The sequence below is a fragment of the Pinus tabuliformis genome, chromosome 4_1 (genome assembly GCF_031772625.1).
Source record: "Pinus tabuliformis cultivar Carrire ecotype Pingquan chromosome 4_1, CPIR1, whole genome shotgun sequence".
Classification (NCBI taxonomy): domain Eukaryota; kingdom Viridiplantae; phylum Streptophyta; class Pinopsida; order Pinales; family Pinaceae; genus Pinus; species Pinus tabuliformis.
In genome coordinates, this window is record NC_142303.1 from 276,162,765 (window position 1) to 276,181,954 (window position 19,190).

Here is a 19,190-nt window from a genome sequence, read left to right on the forward strand (position 1 = left end):
GAGACCGCTATCGGATGCATTAAAGGCCGGATAGCAGCTGGTTAGCTCTGGCCGTTACTTTAAAGTATATGGAATCACTGCCGACCTTCCTCCCTCTGCCGACCTTCTAGAAATCACTCTGCAGGGTTATACCACCTCCTCCACTAAGAACAACTCTCACTCTAATTCCACTTATAAATAGCTCTCACTCTATGCAATCTAAGCAGCTATCCTTCTTCATATACTGTATTTCTCTTGCCTCAAATTGTCTAACACCCTTGGGCTATTTCTTCCGGCTTTGGCTGAGTATCGAATATTTGATCTTTCATGGCATCTCTGCACTTCAAAGTCACAAGAAAGCCGGCCGTCCTGGTCGCTCCTTCACTGCCTACTCCAGAAGAGTTTCTGTACCTCTCCAATATCGATGATCAACCGACACTGAGATTTCATTGCCCCGTTGTTCAGTTCTATCGGTTCGACCCATCAAAGAAGGGTGAGGATCCGGCCCGAGTTATCAGAGAAGGGCTGGCCAACGTTTTAGTGATCTACTACCCTTTTGCTGGAAGAGTCAGAGAGGCTCCCGCCGGAAAGCTTGTGTTGGAGAGCACTGGAGAAGGCGTGCTGTTTGTGGAAGCCGATGCGGACGTGGCTCTGGAAGAGTTAGGAGACCTCTTGCCGTCCTTTCCCTGCTGGAAAGATCTGCTCTACGACGTGCCGGACACACTGACTATTACCAATTCTCCTCTCCTTCTAATTCAGGTTCGTCCAATCATGTTGTGACTCGACTTTGTTGATTTTTATTTTTTAATTATGTTTTCACTTTGTTATGGCGCATGGCGGCATTGAATGCTTTTTTTTGTCAGGTAACGCGTCTGAAATGCGGGGGGTTCATATTCGCCGTGACTTTTAATCACACCATAACAGACGGAATTGGCCTCGGTCAGTTCATGAACGCTCTAGCCGAAATGGTGAAGGGGGCTACGAGGCCTTCGGTTCTCCCTGTTTGGAAAAGAGAAAACCTCCGACCCCGGGCGAATCCCGTTGTCAAACTCCCTCTCTACGCATACGATCAAATAGAAGATAGAGATGGGAAGATGGTGCCACCTAACAAGTTGATCCACAATTCATTCTTCTTCGGACACAAGGTGATCGAGTCGCTCAAACGGCAAGCAGTAGGGCAATGCAAGTACTCAACGTTTGAAGTTCTATCGGCGTTTTTGTGGCGTTTGAGAACGAAGGCTTTCCAACTGCACGCGGAGCAGGAAGTTAGGTTCATATTCCCCGTGAATGTCCGCACGAAATCGCACCCGCCACTTCCTGGAGGGTTCTACGGGAATGCGATAAGTCTTGCATGCGCGAGGACGACCGCAGAAGAGCTGACAAACAAGCCGCTGTCTTTCGCTGTCAAATTGATAAACGAAGCGAAAACGGCTGTGAACGACGAGTACATCCGATCGGCGATAGATTTGATGGAACTGAAGGGGCGCCCTCACTGCACAGTGGTGGGCTCCTTTTTTGTTTCAGACGTTACCAAAATAGGCTTCAGAAATGTGGATTTCGGGTGGGGAAGAGCAGCCTACGGAAGTCTTGCAAGAGGCGGTGTAGGAGCAGTGCCAGGTCTGGTCAGCTTCTTAATCTCCCATCGCAATAAAAGTGGCGTGGAGGGAATAGTGGTTCCCATTTGCTTGCCCTCTGCTACCATGCGAAGATTTGAAGCAGAAATCAGTCATGCTATCGAAAACACTCCTCCTTTTGCGCGCTCTTATATCTGAAAAGTTATCGGGTGTTATACAAAATCTCACGTCAGGTTGGCTTTAGATGGGTTTGGATTTGAATTGTTTGCGTAAGACTTCGTTATCTTGTGTAATTCTGTTGCTATTTAGGAATAGGCATGTTGTATTTGCACTTGGGCATTTACCCCCGCGGTCGGGACGGACGGGTTGCCGCCTCCTCACCCTGGTTCAAACCACCTTGTTGCATGTATCGTGCTGCTCTCGCAGTTTATATGTTGATCAATGTTGCTCCGCTGTTTTTACAAGATATATGTTGTGCAACTCATGTTTCTGTAAATATTTACATTACAAATTCAATTTCGCTTCTGTAAATATATGTAAATTGTGAATCTCGGGTTAATAAAGCCTCTCTAGAGCCTCTTCTAGAGGAACTCACCCACCCTCATATGTAAATTGTGAATCTCGGGTTAATATAGCCTCTTCTAGAGGAACTCACCCACCCTCAGATGTAAATTGTGAATCTCGGGTTAATACAGCCTCTTCTAGAGGAACTCACCCACCCTCATATGTAAATTGTGAATCTCGGGTTAATATAGCCTCTTCTAGAGGGACTCACCCACCCTCATTTTTTAGACCTTATTAGTAAAACATGTTTATATCCTCTTCTAGAGGGACTCACCCACCCTCATTTTTTAGACCTTATTAGTAAAACATGTTTATATCCTCTTCTAGAGGGACTCACCCACCCTCATTTTTTAGACCTTATTAGTAAAACATGTTTATATAGAAACATCTCAATAAGAAATCTTATAGCATTATTTTGCACGATACATTACATGTAATATTTCTAAATCATTTCTTTATTTATTTATTTAGTTTTATCTAGAATGATTTCTTTCTCTTCATCTTTGTTTCTTGCTTCATGTTCCTAATGATGATTGGTGAAAGATCTATCCAAAATGTCGAACATTTCAAAAAAAATTTAACAAAATTCCTCTAGAAACATTTTCCTCATTAAAAATCAAATCTTTTAAAATATACACCATTTTTTAAAATGAAAAAAATATTTAATCCCTCTAATAACTTAATAAATCTGAAATTAAAATAAATCTAAACTAATATATAAAAATTAAAAATTAAAACTATAATTTAACTATGTAAAAATTAAAATATAAAACTATAATTTGACTATGCTTCTTTATTTTTGTCACCACAATTAACCAAAAAACAATATAAAAAAATGCAATCTATTTTTGTTTTAATATATTTACATTTGAAAAATTGCAACGTGGTGAAATTGAAGATGGACTAATGCTAATTCTGAGTGATAGTTACAATGCAACCTCTTTTTGTTTTAATATAAATATATATTTTTAATTAAAAAAAGAACGATGGGAAATTTAAGATTGATTAGTATTAATTTGCTTTTTTGTTTTAATATAATTATATGTTTTTAATTACAAAATAAGAATGATGGGAAATCTAAGATTGACTGGTATTAATTTTTAATAATAATTTTTTTCATAGGTGGGAAAATTATTATAATTAATGGCCAAACTCGTAGCGAGGACTACTATCTCTAGTTGTTATCGAAGAATGTAGGTTGACTTATCATCGTTATTCAACGAAAACCATGTCTTCTAGAATAACTTGTTGATGCTTGTAAGAGGGCAGGGTTTCACTCTTACTAGAAGATTGACTAGTATTAATTCCTAGTGATAATTTTTTTCATAGGTGGGAAAACCTATTATAAATTAGTTGTCAAACCAGCAATGAGGACAACCATTTCTAGCTATTATCCGCAATTGTAGGCTGACTCATCACTGTTATTCAATGAAAAACACGCCTAGCACTTGGAATAACTCGTTGATAGCCCGTAAGAGGGCACAGTTTCACTCCTACTAAATAACTCTGGGTCTTGGGCCTTTAACCTATGTCTGAGAAATACGAGCTCTTGGCCAAACAAAAACAGTGTTAAGAGATACTGCAAGCCCAAATTCCTATAAATAATAATTATGAAACAACATTTCCCTTATTTTAATATATTTAAATATTTTTATTAAAAAAAATACAACGTGATGAAATCAAAGATTGACTGATGCTAATTCCTCGTGAAAATTACACACTAATACTTTTCGAATTAATAAAACCCAATAAAAAAATAATAATTATCACGATGGAATAGGGGAACATTCCTTGTGCTGGACAATAAATAAATATCAAGATGTAAGAGGGGCACATTCCTTGTGATTGGCTCGAAACTATTCGAGAGTCAAGTGTGACTAGCAAGTTTCACACGTGTCTTCACAACCTGGAAGTGAAGTCCACACAATATTCCCCTCCCTTGCATATCTGGACACTCGTCACTTTTGTAGGCCACTTCACCAAAACTTGCATACCTACTAATTTTTTGTTCACCAAACTTATTACTAGGCCGATAGGCCTTCCATTGAAAGAGACTTTCGTCGTCCTTTTGTTTCTAACGTTGACACCTGGCGTCCACATTCAGCGGGCATTCAACGGGAAATTGTTCATATGTGTCGTGCAATTTCTGTTTATTCTCAACAATTTCGGAGAACAAGTGCCACCCTTCTGCTTTCCACTGACATCTGTGCACATTTTCAAGATATTCGTCATGGTCTCCTTCAATTACTCGTCATGGTCTTCATCCTTTAGACGAAATGGTAGGCATTTTTGTTATGGTTTTCGTCCTTCAGCGAAATGGTAGGCATTTCTATTATGATCTTCATCCTTCAAGCGGAATGGTAGGCATTTTTGTTATGGGCACCAACAACCGATGGATGTCTTCCACTTAATGCCTTCCTCTCAATGCAGAGATGGTAAACTGCCCTTCTCTCTGAAAAGCCAAGCACTTCAACTGCGGAGATCGTCAAACACGCACAACCTTATAGTGCTCTTGTGATGGCCATTCTTCTTATGTGTTTTGTTAATGAATTATTGATGAAGATGATGCACAACTGAATGAGGGTATGATGGAGGTTGATGCTCTACTATCCACTTCTTCATTCGAATCCTCGAGTCATATCATATCATGGAATGTAGCAACGAACCAATCATCTCCCAATCAAACAACCTTATTATCTAGAGCGATACCTGATTAGTACAACGTTTTATTGTTGATGCAAGGTTTGCTCCATTCTCGCTGAGTTTTCTTTGCTCTGCAAAATAAATCATTTACCCATCTACTGTGGCCATTTTTGGTTCAAAGGTTTTATCAGAGCCTTCCACCGTTGTTTGCAGGGCATTTCAAGTTCTCAGGGTGGAATTCAACCTGTCTGTTATCGCCAGGTTCGCATTAACTAACCCTTTACCCACATTTTTTGGATCTACAAAAATTCTTTTTAAATTTCTATATTTCAGGCTCTGAATTGATCACGATAGAACAATTTAGCGGTTAATTCTTCTTGATATTTACAGTCTGCAGCGGTAGGTTTTAGGGTTTTATTTTATGAAAAGCATCTAATGCATTTTATCTTTAAATACTTGAAATCTTGTGTTGCTTATATCGCTTAAGTGTTTGGAGTAAGTCTGTTCTCTATCTTATTTGTTTTACATTTCCTGTGCTAAAACATGATGCAGATTCCTTCATTTCGCAGTCTAAAATGGTGTAGAAATGGCCGAGGGTCCAATGGCTGATATGTTTACAGTACAACAGACCACGGGTCGAGTACTGTGCTGTATGTGCGGTATTTCCATACCACCCAATGCAACAAACGTGTGTTAATTGTATACGGACCCAAGTGGATATCACAGAAGGTCTACAAAAACACGTAACAATCCTTCATTGCCTTGAATGTAATTCGTATTTACAGCCCCCCAAAACATTGATAAAAGCCCAATTAGAATCCAAGGAACTCTTAACATTTTGCATTAAGAGGCTCAAGAATTTGAACAAGGTTAGGCTTGTACATGCTGAATTCATATGGACCGAACCCCATTCTAAGAGAATCAAGGTCAAGTTGCGAATACAGAAGGAAGTGCTCAATGGGGCTATATTAGAACAGGCTTACGTTGTTGAATATGTTCAACAAGATCATATGTGTGAACAATGTACAAGGGTTCAGTCCAACCCAGATTAGTACGTGGCTGTTGTGCAAGTCAGGCAGCATGTTAGCCATAGGAGAATGTTCTTCTATCTGGAACAGTTGATTCTCAAGCACAGTGCAGCTGCTCAGATAGTCAATGTTAAACAAGTGCACGAGGGTGTTGATTTTTTCTTTGCTAATAGAAGTCATGCAGTTAGGTTTGTGAGCTTTTTGGGCAATGTGGTGCCTATTTTGAATCGCAATGACAAATAGCTTGTGTCTACGGATTCAAAGAGCAATACATACAATTATAAGTACACTTTCTCTGTTCAAATCTGCCCTATTTGCAAGGAAGATTTGATTTGCCTCCCTCCAAAGGTTTCGGCAAACTTGGGTAACTTAGGTCCCCTTGTTCTATGCACAAAAATGAGTACCCATATTATGCTGCTTGACCCATTTACTTCGAGGCATGCTTTTATGGACACGAATCAGTATTGGAGGATTCCTTTTAAGCCTCTCCTTTCAAACCGACAGTTGGCTGAATATATTGTATTGGATATTGAAGTTGAGATGGGTTTGACTACTGTGGGTGGTGTTAAGTATTCATTGGCAGAGGCAAAGGTAGCCCGTGTTTCAGACTTCGGAAAGAATGACACTATTTTTACAGTGAAAACTCATCTGGGCCATCTTTTGAGTCCTGGTGACTATGCTCTTGGTTTTGATCTCTATGGTGCAAATACTAATGATGTGGATTTAGATAAATACAAAGGACTTAATCTTCCAGATGTGGTTTTGGTGAAGAAAAGTTACGAAGAGAAGCGCTAGAAGAAGCGGGGCAAGCCTAGGCCTTGGAAGCTTAAGACATTGCCCATGGAGGTTGAACCATCTTCCAAAGGCAGAATGGAGGATGCGAAGGAATGGGAGGACTATGAAAAGTTTTTGGATGAACTGGAGGAAGACCAGGAGATGCAATCCAAGATTGCATTGTACAGAAATGAAAATTATCAGCGAGCAGATACAGCGTCTATGACAGATGGTGAAGATGTTCCTTTTGTACCTTTGGATGAGCTTCTTGGTGATCTTACACTCGAGGATGATGAGCACGAAGATGAAGAAATGGAAGGCTAATTGTTAAAACACATTTCAGAAAATCACAGTACATTTATTACTCACTATGAAAACCTTCATGCTCAAAATCAATGTGGTATCACAACTACACAATGGTAGAGATGTCATTTCCAACGAAAATATTCTGCAGTTGATTGTCATGATGTGTAGACCTTTTGTCAGCCTATCAGTGGCATTTATTGGAGCTAGCATATTGAAGATTGGCGCAACAGCATCAATAATGATATGTTTGAGCTGTACGTTTGAGTTAAGAAGAATTGCATGGCTTAATTTATTGCAGACACTAACATTGCTTTTCCATTAAATTATTGCAGTTGTTTGTATTTTTATTTCCATTATGATGCTTGGAAATCGTACTGTCATTTTGTAAGTTGCACAGATGAATAGATTAATAGTATAATGAAAAGATGAAATGATACTTTAAGAATGCTGAGGTGACATTGCGTTTTTTATGTGCTGGATAAATTGTGTTTACTACAACTATTTTGCATCTGTTGGATACTTGTGTGGTTTTCCAATTGGTGTGGTTGTTGATTTTGTGGTTGTTCATTGCAAAATTTTGAAGAAAAGGCCTTCGAGGTGTAGAATTTGATGATGTCACACAAAGCATTTCTCTGGATTTGAAGTTCCTTACCACTGCTATTGAATCTGCCACTTCTGCTAAATTTGTTGCATTTTTATGAAAAGTTAAAATAACTAGGGAACCAATTTTTCTTTAGAATATGAAACATTGAAGAGACCACTCCAGAATATGATGTTGCTTCCATCATGAAGAAGTAGTTAATGGTAATAAGAATACATTTCTGCTGAAAAAATCATCATTTAGGTTTGTTTTCTGGAGATTTTTTTGACCAGATGCTGATTACACAAGTTCATTGTTGCTCCTATCCAATGACTGATATTGATGTTCACTGTTATCTGAAGGCAACAGGTTGTCTCTTCAGATTCTAGGTATTCTTAAAACTTGATCATCAAAAAAACAAAGAGGAAAAAGTTGATGGTAGAGTTCGTTGTTGCTCCTGTCCTTGGATGCTATTCATGTTTACTGTTATCTGGAGGCAGCGGGTCGTATCTTCAGATTCACGGTATTCTTAAAACTTTATCATCAAGAAAACAAAGAGGAGAAATATGAAGGTATCGCATATGTTATTTTCATGTGTTGAAAATTCAACAAGATGATGGAGCTTAGTGAAAAGAAGTCGCCTTCACTAAGTGGGTCCACAGGTTATTTTTGGCGCAAAGTCTATTTTTAGACTATGTCTATTTTTAGACATATGGATCATGGTCTATGAGTTGCAGGATGCTATTTGTGGATGATTGGTCATGGTTGTAAAAATAGATGGGCTTCTATTTTTAGAAATATGGGCGGAGTCTATTTTTAGACTGTCAGTCTAAATATAGAACAGTCGAATATTATTAGCTCTTAATAATATTTGGACTATAAACATTATCTTATCCTCTTGGAGCACTTCAGTTCGAGCTACGGATGTCGCACATGCAACTACCAGAAGGAAATACGCTTTTCTTATGGGTTAGTTGAGCTATTGCATGATGGACTTCAGTTAGAACTCAAGTGATTGAGTTTGGTGGAGTTGATTGAGGAGTTGATGGAGTCGTGTTTAGTTTGACTTGGTTGAACTAGTTGTATTTATTCTAACTGCAGAATACACTAGTGATGAGTGATGTGAATTAATTATTAATTAATTCACTAATTATTAACTCATAAATCAACTAAAGAATACATCAGTTAACTCAGTGCATGGACAGTTTAGTGGAGACAGGTGTTAGAGGTGGAGACTACTATCAGTTGTGACTATAGTTGTGCATGATATTTGCACAATCAATGATGGAGATTGCCAATGAGGATTGCACAGTACAAGCCAAGGGAAAACGAGCTTGGATCATTCCTATTATCACTTTGGATTGCATAGTAGAGGCAGGCAGGTAGCAGAGGAGATTTGAACCTGTCACTTGTTCGGATCTGAGCTAGTTTGTGTGTAACAGGTGGAGATAGTACTGAGTACTTGTGAGGAGTATTGTACTATGTATTGTTACATGTTATCTATCATTATAATATACAGATAGTTGGGGGTTTTCAGCTGTATGCTTTCCCCAGTACATACTATGTTGATATGTGTGATTGATGTTTCAATGTGCGCATGTGATTGTTTTTGATTCCGCAAATTGATGATCAACGTAAAGGAGGTTATGTATTATGCATGCATTCCGCAAATAGTGTATAATAAGGATAATCTCTGTGAATAAGTGTTATATTATTCAAAATTTCTACATCATACTGCTGATTGGAGAAAATCATTGCTGTTTGTAGCATTGGAAGATTGTTGGTACGATAAGAGAGTAAATTTATTAAATGGAAAGTGTTCTTTACTTTGCTAGTCACACATTGAAACCTTTGGTTGAAAAGGTAAAACAGTTCATTAAGTGTTCTCACAGTACAACCAACAAAAACTGGGTTTTGGTGTTTGAATTCAGGACTAGATTCTCTGTCCTTGCTTTTCTCCAAAGAGTTGAAACCGACACACAGGGTTGAGAGTTTATTAAAACTGATATGCATCTAGGAAGGAGCAGTTATGGCAACACTTACACAAGGAGGAATGCTTTCTGACTGCCATAAATTACATGGGAAGAATTACGCTGTTAGGGAATAAAGGATGAAGACAGTTCATACATACCACAATTTAAGAGAGGCTTTGACGATTGTCACCCTATCAATTGCAAATGACATTATTCCCTATGTCCAAGATGTTGAGGATATCCTTCAAGATTGGGACTCTGTGTCCAAGGATGTCCCCTTTACGAAATAAATATAGGAATTATAGACTTACAAAAAGATAAACAGGTACAATGGTTGTTCTAATTCCTTGGAGAATCTTTTAACAATTCCAGAGCCCTGCAATTTACTTGTGGTTTCAGCTTTATTAAGGACTTGCTTGTAATTGCCCTTGTTCAGCAGGGGCTTCGCCATTTTCGTTTTAGTTCTGTTGTGGATCTTGAACGATTCTTATTTTCCTAGTTAACTGTTTGTAGGCAACCTAAATGTTTTTGACATTTCTTATTGGTAGGTTAATTGTTATTATCCAAATTAGTTACTGTAGTTGTAAGGGGTTCACGCTTGAATGCGTTCTGTTGACCTTGCAATAAGAATTCGGGGAAATATTTTGAATGCTTGCTGTTTGATGCCATTTCCATTCAACTGTACTGAGTTTTCAAACCATTTATTGCTATCTGTTTGGCATTGTCACCTCCAATTATGTTTTGATTTGGCAGCAGAAATACCTCTCCTGCATGTTTGATAAAAAATTAGTATTTCGTGGTTGTCATTATTTGTAAACTCAATGTTATGTTAATCATTAAACCACTGGAATATATTAAGTCGGGTCTATGATATGGTCTTCTAGCAAATATAAGGGTCACTTGTATAAGCAAAGGGTAGATATCCTTGGGAATTTGGTCTATGTGAGTAATGGCTGAGAATTAGTATATATAGGAGATTATTATAGTCAATTCATATTTGTTGTTCTATACCATCTAATAAAATTATGATATTTTGGGTTATAACTTATTAGGGGTTATATTCTCTTAGTATCTTAGAAATTGTTCTGTAATTTATCATTATTATTATTCTTGGGAGTTGTACTCTCCATCTATATTTTCTGTCAATCCTTGTCATACTTTTTTGAGTAATTTGGATCTTATGCTTTCAGAATGAAGCATTCCTAGAAGGGAGGTAATTGTTATGGCCCTCCAGTGAATTTAAGGAGTCCTCGGACTGGAACTACACTAGTAATGGCTGAGAATTAGTATATATTTGGTGTAAAATTTTTGAAGAAAAGGCCTTCCAGGTGTAGAATTTGATGATGTCACACAAAGCATTTCTCCGGATTTGAAGTTCCTTACCACTGCTATTGAATTTGCCACTTCTGCTTTTGCTGCATTTTTATGAAAAGTTAAAATAACTATGGAACCATTTTTGCTTTAGAATATGAAACATTGAAGAGACCACTCCAAAAGATGATGTTGCTGCCATCATGAAGAAGTAGTTAATGGTAATAAGAATACATTTCTGCTGAAAAAATCATCATTTTGGTTTGTTTTCTGGAGGCTTTTGTGACCAGATGTTGATTACACAAGTTCATTGTTGCTCCTATCTAATGACTACTATTGATGTTCGCTGTTATCTGAAGGCAACATGTTGTCTCTTCAGATTCCAGGTATTCTTAAAACTTGATCATCAAAAACACAAAGAGGAAAAAGTTGATGGTAGAGTTCATTGTTGCTTCTGTCCTTGGATGCTATTCATGTTTACTGCTATCTGGAGGTAGCAGGTCGTATCTTCAGATTCACGGTATTCTTAAAAATTTATCATCAAGAAAACAAAGAGGAAAAATATGAAGGTATCGTATATGTTATTTTCATGCTGCTGATTAGAGGAAATCTTTGTTGTTTGTAGCATTGGAAGATTGTTGGTACGATAAGAGAGTTAATTTATTAAACGAAAAGTGTTGTTTGCTTTGCTGGTCACACATTGAAACCTCTGGTTGACAGGGTGAAACAATTCATTAAATGCTCTCACAATACAACCAACAAAAACTAGGTTTTGGTGTTTGAAGTCAGGACTAGATTCTTTGTCCTTGCTTTTCTCCAAAGAGTTGAAACCGACACACAGGGTTGAGAGTTTATTAAAACTGATATGCGTCTAGGAAGGAGCAGTTATGGCAAGACTTACACAAGGAGGAATTCTTTCTGACTACCATAAATTACATGGGAAGAATTACACTGTTAGGGAATAAAGGATGAAGACAGTTCATACATACCACAATTTAAGAGAGGCTTTGACGATTGTCACCCTATCAATTGCAAACGACATTATTCCCCATGTTCAAGATGTTGAGGATATCCTTCAAGATTGGGACTTTGTGTCCAAGGATGTCCCCTTTACTAAATAAATATAGGCATTATAGACTTACAAAAAGATAAATAGGTACAATGGTTGTTCTAATTCCTTGGAGAATATTTTAACAATTCCAGAGCCCTGCAATTTACTTGTGGTTTCAGCTTTATTAAGGACTTGCTCGTAATTTCCCTTGTTTAGCAGGGGCTTCGCCATTTTCGTTTTAATTCTGTTGTGGATCTTGAACGATTCTTATTTTCCTAGTTAACTGTTTGTAGGCAACCTAACTATTTTTTACATTTCTTATTGGTAGGTTAATTGTTATTATCCAAATTAGTTACTTTAGTTGTAAGGGGTTCACGCTTGAATGTATTTTGTTTGACCTTGCAATAAGAATTCTGGGAAATATTTTGAATGCTTGCTGTTTGATGCCATTTCCATTCAAATGTACTGAGTTTCAAACCATTTATTGCTATCTGTTTGGCATTGTCACCTCCAATTATGTTTTGATTTGGCAGCAGAAATACCTCTCCTGCATGTTTGATAAAACATTTAGTATTTCGTGGCTGTCATTATTTGTAAACTCAATGTTTATGTTAATCATTAAACCACTGGAATATATTAAGCTGGGTCTATGTTATGGTCTTCTAGCAAATATAATGGTCACTTGTATAAGCAAAGGGTAGATATCCTTGGGAATTTGGTCTATGTGAGTAATGGCTGAGAATTTGTATATATAGGAGATTATTATAGTCAATTCATATTTACTGTTCTACACTATCTAATAAAATTATGATATTTTGGGTTATAACTTATTAAGGGTTATATTCCTTAGTATCTTAGAAATTGTTCTGTAAGTTATCATTATTATTATTCTTGGGAGCTGTACTCTCCATCTACATTTGTCTGTCAATCCTTGTCATAATTTTTTGAGTAATTTGGATCTTATGCTTTCGGAATGAAGCATTCCTAGAAGGAAGGTAATTGTTATGGCCCTCCAGTGAATTTAAGGAGTCCTGGGACTGGAACTACACTAGTAATGGCCGAGAATTAATATATATTTGGTGTAAATATATGATATTATTATGATCATTGACATGCACAATTGTCTATGATCATTTGATATTGCAATATTTTGGGTATCAGGAATTATTCTCCTAGTATCTTAGGAGTCATAGTACAGCTTATCATTATTCTTCTTAGGAATTGTGCTCCTCATTTATATTCACTACAACAAAACCCTGTGGTTAGCGTCCCTTTTTTCTTCCTTTTTTGCATCTAGAGCCCATTTTTGGTGCTATTTGTGTCCATTTATCAAATATGGTGCAATAATTGATGCAAAGATTGCACTGAGTTTTTCACCAAGTCTCACACAATGTTTTGCACCATGTATTGTAATAAGTTTTTCATCATGTTTTACACTAGGTTTTACGCCAGGTTTTATGCCAAGTTTTATGCCATCCTTTGCACCATGTTTTGCATCAAGTGTGGCACCTAATTTTGTTTCACTAACTTTTTTATCATTTATTGCATCCACTTTTTGCGCCTACACTTGCATGAACTTTTCAATGATCTCTTGCATCCTCTTTTGCATCATTTTTTAAATCATTTTTTACATCCATTTTTACATCATTTTTTGCATCCCTTTGCGTCAAGATTTGCATCAGGTTTTGTGTCTCATATTTCATCTACTTTTGCATCGAATTTTATTGCATCAACTTTTGCATCATATTTTTCATCCATTGTTACACCCATGTTTACGTCCACTTTTGCATCCCTTTTTGCATCTTATTTTCCATCTTCATTTGCTTCTTTTTTTGCATCTATCATTACATCCACTTTTGTTGTGACACTACTTGTACCATGTTTTGTACTTACTAAAACCCACATTTGCTTCTAATTTTGCATCCATCTTCGCATCCACTTTTGCATCAAAATATTGCATCTATTTTTGCATCCACTTTTGAATCTCTTATTGCATCTTGTCTTGCATCCAAGTTTGCATCTTTTTTTGTTTTCTTTATTACATCCACTTTCTCATCCACTTTTGTTGTGCCATGTCTTGTGCCTATCATTGAAGCCCACATTTTCTTCCAATTTTGCATCCATATTTGCATCTTCTTTTGTGTCCAAGTTTGCATCAAATAATTTTGATGTTTTTTGCATCTACTTTTACATCCACTTCTAATGCGTCCAATTTTGAATCTAATTTTGTGTCCACTATTGCAACCATGTTTGTTCCATGTTTACATCCATTTTTTAATCCAATTTTGCCTCCTTTTTGCATCCAAGTTTGTGTCTTTTTTTTTTCCGTTCAATGTTGTATCCACATTTATTTGACAACAATTCATGCTAAGTTTTATGCCTACTATTACACCCATGTTTTCTTCCACTTTTTCATCCATGTTTGCATCCTATTTTGTGTCCAAGTTTGCATCAACTATTGCATCTACTTTTTCATCCACTTTTGTGTCAATTTTTTTGTCTTGTTTTGCATCTACTTATGTTGTGTCCACTCTTCATCCAATTTTACGTCTATTGTTGCCCCATTTTTTTGACTGTTGCATCCATTTTCCAACACTCACATATTTTTTTCATTGATGATATTTCTTATGACATTAACAATTATGAACAACTGATGACAATGTCAATAATTATGACAATGATGATAATGAAGATGATGACAATGACATGAATTGTGATTATTATGATAATCAAATGATGATGAAGATGATGGGGGTTATAATGAAAATGATGATGATGACAATGATGATGGAGATGATAATGACCTTGGACAATCTTCCCAATTTTTAAATGTTGTCATGTTCATAATCATAATCATTATCTTTAGAGTCATCTTCAAAGTCATCATCATTATCATTATTTTAATCTTGGTCATAATCAACAACAATAATGGCATGAATGATGATTATGATGTTCATGACGAAGTTGACAACAATGATGATAGAAATTACATTAATTATGATGATGGGGATGATGAAAATTATAATGACGATGATAATGGTAGTGATGATGATGATCATCGATCATCTCTAAAAAATAAAGTTGTCATTTCTTTTGCATATATCAAGTGTCCTAACAACCCTTTTTGAGCACTCGTAATATTTTTTGGATTGATGATATTTCTTACGACACCTATAATTATGAACAATTGACGACAATGTCCATAATCACGATGATGATGATGATGACGACGATGACATGAATGGTGATTATGACGATAATGAAATGATGAGATTGATGGTGGTGATGATGATGATAATGAAGATGATGACACTCCCTCTAAACTAGGGAGATACTCATAATGAGACAAAAAAGTACTCTCAAGTTGAAATATTCATATAAGAAAGGATCTGGATTGATAAGCATCAATGATGATTTACATCATCATAGCCAACATTGTCAAAATAGAAAGGCCTTAACTAACAAGTTATATCTCTCCATTAGATCATAGCACAATGTTGGAAGGCATAAATTTGGACACCACTCCCTCTTTAGGCACTTACCGCACTAGGATGTTCATCAGGCATGTCCTCGCATGATCATTTTCTAATCCATTGTCATAATATTTGACACCAGGAAATGTTGATCCGCATGACTATTCTTATCTTGGATTAATGTACTTGACTTATGGTGGTTAGTCTTAGTCAAAGCACAAATTCTCAAAGAATATTGGTCCCAGATGTTTATCTAATCCACCATTCTCCCTACTGGTGTCTTTAGTAGGCTTACAATTGTTAGTCTCGGCCATAGTACATGACAAATGGATAATATGGTGTCAGTTCTCACTCCCTCTCAACCAAGGAGGAGACATCCACAAGCATAAGCGTTTCTCAAGAATACCCATCATTTTCATAGGGAATAACATCATTAATTTTTTTTCATCGCATGACACCTTTATGATTAAGCATTCATAGATTTGTGGCAAAATATTTCCCATTTTGTCATTTGTGATGAAAGAAAATCAAAAAGTGAAAGCCAAAATCATTAAAGGTACACTATAATGATTTATCTAAGTCTAAACTCTAAGGTTAAAGCAAAAATTTATGTAAATATTATATCTATGAGTTGTTCAAAACTTATGAAAACCTTATTCCCTAAGTCCTATATATAAGAAAAATCAAAAGAAAGAAAAATGAGGCCCAGTGAATGGTAACTCATGTATTGACACCCTCTTTGGAAAACATATGAATATATACACTCCTAGCCACACTTGATCACATGTTTGTGATGGTTTAATCATGAAGTCCTATTTACCCCTTTCATTTTCACTTCATCATTTAAGCACCTATCTGAGGATCTAGGGAATTTTTCTTGCCTAAGGGTTTCATGTCTACTCTTGGTTTACTTATGTCACACTACAGTCAATCATGTGACGCAGTGAAATAATTAAGTTTGTGGAGTTATTAGAACAGTGTATTAAGTTAGTCACCACATACACATGTATTACATGTCATTGATCCATATGTGTGGGTTGGAGACTCATTTCTTGAGAACTTTAATGGATACTACTTTAGGGCCTTGATGGTATATCTTACAAAATTTCTTGGTAAACATTGTGATTCATCCTTTCTTTTCCTCGAGACTCTTAATAATATTGAAGTCACTCCCAATAATCCATGCAGATGGGGAGTATAAATTACTTGTGCTGGAAATAGAATTGAGAAGTAGAGGTTTTCCATTTGCGATATTGGAGTCATAGACATTGGATACATGGTAGTAGTCCTCGATGTCAATTAACTAAAATTATATTGTCATAATGAGAAAAGAGGTAAACATATTGGTAACTTTGATGTCCTGATCATTCCAAATAATAGCCATTCCACCCAAGTATATCTAATCATCAATCACTACTACTTGGAAATTCCTCCCCCATTTTCTAATTATATGAGGTAGAACCTCACTTAATATTTTTATTTCTTATATCAACATTATTGATGGGTGCTTTGCGTACCATTTTTCTTTTAGGAGTATTTGTTTTCCTTTACTATTGAGGTCCCTCATGTTCCATGAGACTATTTTCATGGAGAATTTACACAGAAAGGAAGTATAATCTGACTAAAAAAAACATGTTCCAAGATTTAAGTTATTGGACAATGCCACTTCATGACTCCTATATTTCCTTAACCTGGGACTGAATGGTGAACTTGATAGCTGATGAGCCCCAAATTTGGTAACATTTTGGGCTCATTTGGCATAACTACCCTTGTTCAATCCTTCATTTTTCATAACTTATGCATTATTTTTTTGTATGTTTATGTCATTTGTACGAATAAGGGTAGTCACTATTCCTAGGTGGCTAACATGTGCTCATTTCAGGATTTTTTGACACATGTTGAAGCAAAACCAAGTAGACATGGGCTAGGAGAAAGCCAAGCTTTGGTTGAGGATTCGTAGGGGGGTTGTCTATGGCATTAAATAGCCTCCCTTGGGATCTTCACCCCCAGCTCCGAGCTCCAAAGGCCACCAAAACCGGATCTAGAAGGCAGCCAAGCAGATTTCTTGGAAGGAGTTGTTCACTCACAGTTTGGGCAGCCAAGTCCCATAGATTTAGGAGGCCATCTAGGGCCTCGTAGTGTATAATGTTAAGGCTTCAGCCTTCGAAAGGGACTTTTGAAAAATTCTTTCATATTCTGCACTACGTGCTGCTAGCTCTGTTTTGTTCTTTTGTAGCCATTATTAGCATAACTCTTGACTTATGATTATTTTTTGATAATGGGAAGCAGTCAGATTTGATATCAGCTCTGAGTTTTTTATAGGAGCCATAGCTCTCGGGGTTGGGCCCAACCTGAGAGCCTAGGGCCTCCTTATTTGTATTGTTATCTTTCCTTTCAGCACTGTGATTTTCCTTTTATGCATCTGAAACGAAGTTGTTGAGCTAGATTTAGTTGTGTTGGTTAAGTAGGTTATCATTGAGGAATAGAATTACTTCAGATGTGTAGAACAGATTGATAAGATAAAGATTGATAAAAGCTCCATAAAAGGGTTGCAGCCTGCACTCTCAGTTTCACCTCTCCCTTATTGGATCAGGGGCTGGAACTGTGGAACCAGTGCTGCTCAACAAAAACACTAGTTTGCTTGACCATGCAATCATTGGTGTAATGTTTTTCATTTGTAGGAGTTAGTCATGCGTTCAGACCTTTTTAGATGTTCCTTTGATTAAGTGTTGTACATGGTTCTCTTTGGAAATAAAACTGTTGTTCATTTGTTTCGTTGACAGTTTGGATAGATTAGCTAAGATTTCGATTGTATGCAGGGTTTGGTTGATTCAGTTAAGTGCACAACGTGCAGGGCATATCCATCTTTCTCTCATCCACCTAAGATTCATCCAGGCCAGCTGCTCCATCTCCTAGTTAGCTTCTTCGTCTCACAACTACTCTTCTGTCCACGTAACCCTACCTTCTTGTTCTTCCATTTCCTTAGCCTTCCTTAAGACAAGTTAGCTCACCACACCCTCTCATCACTTCATCCATCAGTCACTGGGTCATCTCAGACCCCTACCCTATCTCCCTATCCATTCATGCATCCTCTTTCACTCACCCATCTCCCAAAATCCAATGTCAGAACATCCTGTAGAAATTTCTGAACATCCTATAGAAATCCCTGAAACATCCTGTAGAACCCCTGCAGACTTCCTGTAGAAGCTCACAAGTGAGGTTGCTGGATAGCCAAACTTGGTGAAACTCTCTGGAAGGGTGTTAGGGACTCCTTAGACCCTCTCTGAAACTTCCCAACCTTTTTCAAGCATTTCTCCTGCTTGATCCACCCCTGCACAGTAAGAAGCCAGTTAAAAGTACATGTATGATAATTTTGATAACGTAATAAAAAATACAAAAAAGATGTGTTCTTTAGATAGGGATAGCATAGGCATGTGCATTTCACCTTTGTAGAAGTAATGGCATCTTTTTCAATAGTTTGCATCCTCTCCTTTGCATCAGTAGGGCTAGCTGGTAGAATTAGGGTTTGTTAGGGTTTATGTTACTCTTTGACTTTCAGTTTCTTTCTGCAAGTAGGTCAGCTTCCTTTGAGTTAGCTTCCATCCATCAGGTACAAAGACTCTTCTAAGAGCTCATAGAAGTTGGCTTGAGCCCCTAGCGGACTTGTGCCAGCTGACCAGTGACGGATGTGGCAAGAGCTAGTACTTGTGCATACAGCACCGTCGCTTCCAAGTTTGTTACGAACTACCGGGTTGATAAGAGTAAAGAAGGGAGTCCCAGGAGTTGCAGCATTATTGCTGCAATACTAGAGCCCACCATCTTTTTGGCGCCGTTGCCAGGGAAGCGTCAGAGTATTGGTGATTGTTGCTTTTCTTCTATTTTTCTACACTCGCCTTCTGCTAAATAGTTTATTTCATTTCCATTCTGCAATTTC

At 37.1% G+C, this 19,190-nt stretch overlaps 1 protein-coding gene and 1 pseudogene across 1 annotated transcript; both read left to right on the top strand.

Annotated features, from left to right (window-relative positions):
• Nucleotides 1–229: 229 nt before the first annotated feature.
• Nucleotides 230–2,264, top strand: LOC149175334 (benzyl alcohol O-benzoyltransferase-like). The gene is made up of 2 exons (XM_089422807.1): nucleotides 230–738; nucleotides 843–2,264. Exons 1-2 carry the CDS (start codon nucleotides 307–309, stop codon nucleotides 1,749–1,751), a joined length of 1,341 nt encoding a protein of 446 aa, XP_089278933.1. The 5' UTR covers nucleotides 230–306; the 3' UTR covers nucleotides 1,752–2,264.
• A 3,082-nt stretch (nucleotides 2,265–5,346) lies between these two features.
• On the top strand, nucleotides 5,347–6,899 carry LOC149175335 (uncharacterized; annotated as a pseudogene).
• The last annotated feature ends 12,291 nt before the right edge of the window (nucleotides 6,900–19,190 follow it).